This window comes from Arvicola amphibius, chromosome 2, assembly GCF_903992535.2.
Source record: "Arvicola amphibius chromosome 2, mArvAmp1.2, whole genome shotgun sequence".
Taxonomy (NCBI): Eukaryota; Metazoa; Chordata; class Mammalia; order Rodentia; family Cricetidae; genus Arvicola; species Arvicola amphibius.
Genome location: NC_052048.2, coordinates 130,007,170 through 130,015,911, shown reverse-complemented (window position 1 = coordinate 130,015,911; position 8,742 = coordinate 130,007,170). Strand labels below are relative to the sequence as shown.

Below are 8,742 nucleotides of genomic sequence, written 5' to 3'. Positions count from 1 at the left end.
TTTTAAACTCTATTTCTTTTATTTTTATTTTGAATTTTTGGCTTTTTGAGACAGGTTTTCTCTGTGTATCTTTGGCTGTCCTGGAACTCCTTCTGTAGACCAGGCTGTTCTTGAACTCACAGAGATCTGCCTGCCTCAGCCTCCTAAGTGCTAGGATTAAAGTTGTGTGCCACCACACCTTGAGCTCACAGAGATCTGTCTGCCTGTCAAGTGTTGGGATTAAAGGTGTGTGTCACTACACCCAACTACTCTCTTTTTTTCTTTTAAGGACTTCTTTTTCTTTTCTCAAGCCTACATATATCTTTAAACACACTGCAAACTGTTTAGAGGCTTTTTCATCTGAAACTATTGCTACCGTATCTCTCTTTTTCTCACCACACCGGTCTTTGATTTGCTAAACAACATGGCTAGAATTAAAACTGTAACTTTGACTGCTGGATCCAGCCCATTCCTTAGCTTTCTGAGGTGGTGGAAAATCTTACCCACTGGGTTCTTCCCTCCCAATAAACCTTGTGAATGAGTTTTGAGTGAGGTCTTCTAGAATGGAATGGAGCAGAACTGTAACACTTTCGCAGTGAAACCTTCCCATAGTGGAGCAGAGTTGTTACATTCCAGGGCACCTGAGCAGAACTGTAACAACTTGGCTGGGGAAACCCTCCCCTATTGTTACATTAGGGAAACCTTTCCCTGGAGCATGGCTGTAAACTGCTATGCTTACAGTGATTTTGAGGTATTCCTTGGCTCCTAACTGCCAGGATCTCTTATAGTATTCCAGTTTTCCTATTTAAGAAATTGATAATACCGATAGTTTCTACCTTACCACATACAATAGCGTTTGCTGGTAACTGTCTTAGGTCTTTCAATGCAGACTCCTATCTGCTCTTTTATAACAGACAACCTTGGGTCTTGCAAAGTCCTGTAAATGGATGGTTCTCTCCCACCTGTCAGTTCTAGATAACCACACAGAAGCTTACATTAATTACAAATGTTTGGTCAGTAGCTCAGGTTTATTACTAGCTAACTCTTACACTTAAATTAACTCATAATTCTTATCTATGTTTAGCCATGAAGCGGTACCTTTATTAGCATGGCACGTTCATCTCTTGCTCCTTCTGCATCTGGCTGTGACTCCTGACCCCACCCTTCTCTTTCACATCATCCTTAGTCTGGTCACCCGCCTATACCTCCTACCTGACTACTGGCCAATCAGCATTTTATTAAACTAATTCAAGTGACAAATCTTTCCAGTGCAGAAGAAGATTATTCCACAGCAAAGCCCACTGGTTCTTGTAGGACTCAGCCATGACAAGCTCAATAGAGGCCTGGGGTCTCAGTAGTTTATCCCGAGGCAATACCTGATTCTGATAAAGACCTCAAACTGAGACTACCCTGGCACCAACCAGGAACAGACCAACCAAAAGAAATCCTTAATGCTTCAACCGCTGTTGTAGATGGAGCGGCGGGGGGTGGGGGGGGTGGGGGGGGCTGCATCCCGCCACCCGGCTAGCTTTACACCCGAAACAATTACACGGAAACTGTATTCTTTTAAACACTGCCTGGCCCATTAGTTTCAACCTCTTATTGGTTAATTCTCACATCTTCCTTTAACCCATATTTAGTAATCTGTGTAGCACCACGAGGTGATTGCTTACCAGGAGAGATCTTAACCTACGTCTCTCTTGGAGAGGAGAAGCATGGCAACTGCATATGGAGACTGCCTGAAGCGTCTGCCTGACTCAGCTTTCTTTGTCCCACAATTCTGTTCTGTCTACTCCGCCTACCTAATTTTCTGTCCTATTAAAGGGCCAAGGCAGTTTCTTTATTAACCAATGAAAGTAACATATAGACACTCCTCCATCACGCTGTAGATAGGATCACCTGCCAGCACACACCCATCTCTTTTCATCAGGACATCCCTAGACAAATGTTAGCCAATCAGAGGTCCTAAACCTTAGAAATTCATCACCCCCACCTTTGCTACTATAAAAACCCAACTCTAATTGAGCTCGGGGCTCTCCAATCATTCCAATACGTAGGACACATGGAAAGTCTGAGTTTGCAAACTTGTGTAAGAATAAAGGCTCTTTGCTTTTACATACAGGACTTGATCTCCTGGTTGTTTTTGTGGGTAGTCTGTGATCTGGGCATAACAGTTCTCAGGTATTATCTATCAGCCTCTAACATGGCTTTATCATGCCTTGTTTCTGAAATGCCCAGGTTTTCAGGGGATCTCACTCTTTGGCTTTTATCCCATTTCACTGTTATCTCTTCTCATTCTACTTTGTAGGATCCGTATTCTCTTATTGATCTCTTAGCTTGGCTCTAAATTTTTTTCTTTAGGCCCTTTTTGGGGAGGGGGTATGGTTTCAAAACAGGCTTTCTCTGTGTATCTCTGGCTGTCCTGGAGCTTGACTTGTAGACCAGGGTAGTTTCAAACTCGGAGATCTGACTGCCTCTGCATCCCAAACTCTGGGATTAAAGGCACGTGCCGCTATGCACTGCTTCTTTATTCAAGCTCAACTCGACTTCCCTTCGTTTCCTATAGCATGTGTATGTTAACATAGCCAAAACAGGCGTCTTTCTTCTCCAAGCCCCGACTTTTACTTTGATAGTACTATGATTGGATAATTACTGTAAGCACATGACTAAATCCTTGAAGGGATTAAAGGAAGATGGAAACAGTTGTTACAATCTTGGAGATGTAAGTTAATATTTCCTTTAAACATTTCGTCTAGTCATTTACATAACATATCTTTAAATGAAGGGCCTTGTTCTGCAGTATGTAATAAATTCTCCAGTCTCGCGTCCTTCTCACAGTAATTTAAGTGGGCCCCTCCGAGCCACCGTCCACAGGGTGGGCCCCGCTCAAAGCTCTAATGCGTCACGAACAGCCACTCCCCAGGCTCCCAGCGTTCCCTCCGCCCTACTTCCTCCTTTCAGGCCCCGCCCCGTGCCGGTGCGCCTGCGCATGGGCGAACACGTGGCTGCCTCGGAGCCAGAGCAGCAATGGCGGCCGGTGGCGGCGGTAGCTGCGACCCCTTGGCCCCGGCGGGGGTCCCCTGCGCCTTCTCGCCGGACGGGCAGGCCTACTTCGCTTTAGCGTCTAGTGACGGCCACTTGCGAGTGTGGGAGACAGCCAACAACCGGCTGCACCAGGAGTACGTGCCTTCCGCGCACCTCAGCGGTACCTGCACCTGCCTGGCCTGGGCGCCAGCGCGGCTGCAGGCCAAGGTAGAGCGAGCGGGTCGGCGGCGGGGAGGGCGCCCTCCCGGCCGGGCTGCGGCGTCCCGGGCTGGGCGGCGCGTGGCAGCACTTCGCGCGTGGTCCGGGCCGCCCGGGGCGAGGAAGCGCGGAGCTGACGGCGGCGCCCCTTAGCTCCGCTCCGCAGCCGTGAGTGCGGCCTGTCCCGAGGGGGCGGTCAGAGGGTGCGGCCCGATCCCGCGTTCTCCATGAGGTCTGCGCCCGGCTTTAGCCGGGCCGCCATATTCAGCGAAGTCCTTACCCCCCCCCCCCAACTCCTCCAGGGGCGGCTTCTCACTACCAGGCCTGGCTCCCCGGCGTGTCCTCATCAGATAGACTCTCTGAGTACCTCGGGGCAGTCTTCGTTCTTCCGCTTCCCAGACCTGGGGTATTGGTTCTTGCTTTGTGCAGTTGGAATGTACAAGTCGCGTTTCCCTTCCGGGAGCCCCTTTACTCGGATGCGTGTTCAACACGTGCTCTCTTCTGCCTCTAGGTTGTGGGCTTCTCCCGCATACTCGTCACTTTCCTAGCTTCCTTCCACTCTCAGCTGCTTCAAACTTGTGCTCGGTTCCACCTTTCTAACACTCCCCTATCATCCCGAGGCCTTCATAGGATGGAGAGGCAAAGTGAAGTAATGAAGTAGTAGAACCGCTTGGTTTTCCATGTGTATGATGCACGTCCCAGTGATTTTCCCCGTAGTTGGGAATCCGCCAAGTAGGGAGTCCTTTTCGCTGTCAGGTAAATGCTGTTCACTGTCAGATGAACGCGCACGTGTTCCTGCAGTTAGGCAGTAGGTAGACTTGAGTGTGCTCTGAACTGGAAAATATCCTGTGGCGCTTTGCTGTCACAGGTGTAAAAGTTACAAAGTTAGTATTTGGGATAGCTCACCAGAGAGAACGTACCTTTCGATCTTCGGCTTGAACGGTTGTTGGGCTTGTATCTCACTTGTGGTAATTTGGTTGAGTAGATTTAGCTATTTGTCAGGTTTTAAGCTACATTTCCAGTTTCTCTTGGTGACAAAGAGCACTTATCAGGCCCTATAAGTCAAACATAATCAGACTTGTGGAAAAGCTATATGACTGTCATTATCAGGATTGCAGTGCTTTTCTTTATAAGGTTTACTTTGTAATTTTAACAGTGCTATAAATGGTTGAGTACTAACACAGAAACACCGACAGAGCAGTGGTTAGCAAAGCGCATAGACCAGGCTGTGAAGCCCGAGCCCAGCCTCTGTACTAATTGTGCTGTTTGTTCCCTCCATCAGTCAGACCCACTTCATAGAGCAGTTGTGAAAGGCAGTGTATTTAAAGTGCAGAATCACTTAGTGGACGTTGTTTCAAGTGCGGTGCTAATTATCATCAGTATTAATATCTTCAGACAGGGTTTCTCTGCAGCTTTAGAGCCTGTCCTGGAGCTAGCTCTTGTAGACCAGGCTGGCCTCGAACTCACAGACATCCGCCTGCCTCTGCCTCCCGAGTGCTGGGATTACAGGCGTGCACCACCACCGCCCGGCCAATATTAGTATCTTAGGTTTGTATAGTTAGTCCTCCAAGGGGCGTAAAAGCAAGCAACTTCAATGAAGCCCAAAAGGAACTAGCCCCTGAACTCAGGTCTTCAAAAACCCAGTTCTTGGTTGTCTGCGACGGATAGTTAATGCTAGATTGGCTGAAACTTAGTTCACTTTGCTTTACTGATGGCTTCCAATCTTTGATGCCTCAGAACGAAACCCAAGTTTCAAAAATCATGGGTTGGTTTTTTATATATCCATCCACTGTGTTATGGTAGGGAAAAAAGTGTTTTTTAAAGGAGCCCAATTTTAACTTTTCAACGAAGCTCCTCAAATTAAAGCAACTTTCTATTACAGAACATCTTAGTTGAGTCCTGGTTATGAAGCCAAAGTGGTGTGCTGGGTGTGTATGTAGTGCAGTGGAACATGTGATTAGCATACCAGAGTCCTGCCCCTAAATGTTTGTAAGTTTCACTTTCCTTTTATCTGTATGTTGTCTTTTTTGCTATGTAACTATAAAATGTCCAAAATTACTGCATTTAAAAAAAATGATTAGGGTTGAGATGTAGCTCAAAGAAACTTGCCAAGAACATAAAAAGCCCTGGGGTTAATCTCAGGCACCAAAAAATAAAAATTAAGCAGAAAAGCTGATAGCACTTGATGAGAGTCAGGGCCCGGGAAGCTAAACGGCTTTAAGAAAAGCTTTGAGCACTAGTATGTAGTACACTAGGCTCCTGCCTCTGACTCCCAGTCCAATGCCCTTACACTATTCCCTTGCACTTGAGTCATGGAATCGAGAGCCAAGGTGACTACATAGATAGCAGTTCCCATCCTGGGTATGCTACCTGCTGATTTACTTGGTAAAGCATCATCAGTTTTGCTTGAAAAATTAGAGGCAGATCCTTTATATTGAGTTTGTACATATTTCAAACGGGTCTGACTTTAATGGGGTTGGGGTTTTTGGTAGGATATGGATCAAAGTTTGTGGCAACTGCTCAACCTCTTGCTTTGGGCTCCTTTGATTGTGTGCCCTTCTATTTTAAGTACTATGATAATCTCATTGTACCAAACCCATTTCATTTGACATTCTTGAGCCTTTAAGAGATGTAAAAAATATGTTATGAAGCCCCCATGTTCCCATCATCTTGGTAAGGTCTGGCATGGGACTTTGACTCTCCAATGTGGAAATACAGATAACACTATCCTACTTCCAGAGCCCTAAGCATTAAGTGAGGCATTAATGCTATTATATTATATATATGGTTGTAGTATATGTAGTAAGCCCTGACCCATAGTAAGTGGTCATATGAACCAGTGAATATTCTGTCTGGACTCATTTAGTGTTGTATTCTCCAATGTAAACAAGTTCATAAGAGTCCTGCCCTCGGTTTAGTAATTGGCAGTTTGCCACAAGGCCAGTGTATGGTGATCCTCAGTAGAGATAGCAGTAGAGAAAGATAAATTCATGCTAGTAACGGTTCATAAATGTTTAAACAAGCTAGATTGCTTTCCCGTTTCCAGAATGATCAAGTCTTTAAGTTTATGAAATGATAGTTTTAGCATTCCTCATATTTGTGAAGCTGTCATGTTAATGGTAGGCTAGAGCTGCACAATTGATCATTACCACCTAGGAACTGATCTGATTCCTCCCCCACCCTTCTCAGATGTTTCTTCATCCTCTGGTTGTAGATTCCTGGAAGTCAGGCAGGTCATGTCTGATGTTGGCTACCACAGTAAATGCTGCTTTGTGAAAACATGAACATGTCTAGCTCAGAACCTGACTGAAGGACATGGCATTCCAGGCATTAAATGGGATGGGACTGAAACACTGGCATGCCTCTAGGGAGAATTGGATCTCTTCACTGCCATCTTTGGAGCTACAGCACAGTTCATCTGTGTTCTGTCAACAGGTCTCAAGCTTTTTGATTTCAAAAGAAGGTAAAGGTTAGATTCTAGGATTAGATCTCAATGGCAGGAACAGAAGAACATTGTTTTGATGTATTTGTGATTTCATGAAATAACAATATTTTTTTTCCTGTGAAACACATATGCCAGAGTAAGTGCCATTAAAACAGGCCGAGAAATGGATTTAAGCTACTTACTAAAAACTAAGCATAATTTTCAGTGTATAGAGGTGAGTTTTTAAGACAGATTTGATTGTGAATTTGAAGTAGATTTAGTGGGTTATAACAGCATTAAGCGAGATGAATTGCAAGGTAAGGAAGGAAGCCGTAAGGCTAAATCTCTGTGTGTATGCCAACTCTAATTCCGCAATCTCAGTCTGAAAAGCCATTGCTTCATTGCTGACCAGTTCAGTCAGACTTCTGCTGTCTGGTTATGCTTTTTAAACCCCTGTCTTCATCTCATCTATAACTTGCTGCTTTTAGAAGTCACACATGTGCGACTACCTCAGCATTCTGATGCCCTTGATCAGATGTGTTATAAGCTTCCATCAGACAGGCTTCTGGTGTGCAGCTCATGTTGGAAATCTCTTTACTCTAAGAAGTCAGTCTTTTTATTAGTTTTTTCCTAATGCCTTCTGGCAGGTTTTCTAGTTACATGTACTTGACCAAATTTTCTCATTCTTTAGGCTTTATATATGTAGTCGGTTTTCTTGTGACATTATTCTTAGCTCTTTAGAGGAAAGAGCTATGACTCACAGAAAAGGACAACTCAGGATTTACTGGTCTGTGACACAGAGTATGAATTCTTAAGAGAAGCAAGAGGTTTCTAGAGGAAAAGTGTGTGTAAAGTTTAGAGAATATGGTGTGGAACTAGAGTCAGTAACATGAGTTCTTGAATTCAGGACTGTTTGTGTGGAGTTGTACTTAAAGCACTAGGTTTGGGGGCGGTGAATAAACACTTATATCCCAGTCAGAGGACCTGAGTTTGGAATTTATTGCCCGCATAGGGTGGCTTACAAATACCTATAAAACTAGAGCGTCAAGGGATCTAATCTAATACCCTGCTTCTCTGGTTATTCATACACATTTAGACACACACTAATATTTTTTAAGCCTGTGTGTGTGTGTGTGTGTGTGTGTGTGTGTGTGCGCGCGCGCGCGTGTGTGTTGCGTGTGTGTGTGTGTGTGTGTGTGTGTGTGTGTGTGTGGTTTTTGAGACAGGGTTTCTCTGTAGCTTTGGTGACTGTCCTGGAACTAGCTCTTGAACTCATAGAGATCCGCCTGCCTCTGCCTCCCAAGTTTTGGAATTAAAGGTGTGTGCCACCACTACCTGCCTGCTCCCTTCTCCAAGCTCTTTCATAATGGAGACTAGAGGTGTGTCCACATAGAGGCCTCTAGAGTTTTTCTAAGGCAGTAGAGGTGTTGGAGAATACCGTCTGAGCATTCCTAATCTGAAATGGCCTGTCAGTTCCTTCACCCTAGATGGATGCATGTGCCTTCAAAGTCAGCAGAAGCAGCAAAGCAGCATGAAAGCACTAGATCAACCCTCAATCAGCCATTGGATCCCAGTACTAGTCAAAACTATATGTTGATTCAGATTGAAGTGAATGTATATCAATATAAAAGTGTCTGTTTCTTCTTGAAAATAAAGCTAGGCCAGGTGGTGGTGGTGCATGCCTTTAATCCCGGGAGGTAGAGGCAGGTGGATCTCTGTGAGTTCAAGACCAGCCTGTTCTACAAGAGCTAGTTCCAGGACAGGCTCCAAAGCTACAGAGAAACCCTGCCTCGAAAAACCAAAAAAAAAAAAAGAAAAAGAAAAAGAAGATAAAGCTAGAACTTAAAGAACAATTGGGAGACAAATGGAAGAGTTGGCTATTCCAGTGAGAGAGTTGGACCTGGATTTGTAAATTCATAAGCCCTTGTAGAGCTCAGCTTGGGGAAGGGAGGCTTTTTTGGGACCTGCTAGGAAGATTTGTTGAGGTTTGAGACGTAGGAGTGGTGAGGCTGTTGGGTGTGCTGGGAGAATGCTAAGAGTACGGAAGAGGTACAGTCTGCTGTCTGACCTTTCTACAGGTGTGGGGTGGGCCAGAA

At 45.1% G+C, this 8,742-nt stretch overlaps 1 protein-coding gene across 1 annotated transcript in view; it reads left to right on the top strand.

The window, feature by feature from the left end:
* The first annotated feature begins 2,968 nt into the window (after positions 1–2,968).
* Positions 2,969–8,742, top strand: part of Wdr43 (WD repeat domain 43) — a 43,869-nt gene continuing 38,095 nt past the window's right edge. Inside the window, exon 1 of the mRNA XM_038319838.1 lies at positions 2,969–3,231. Coding sequence (XP_038175766.1) covers positions 3,007–3,231 — 225 coding nt within the window. The 5' untranslated portion in view covers positions 2,969–3,006. The remainder of the gene's footprint in view (positions 3,232–8,742) is intronic.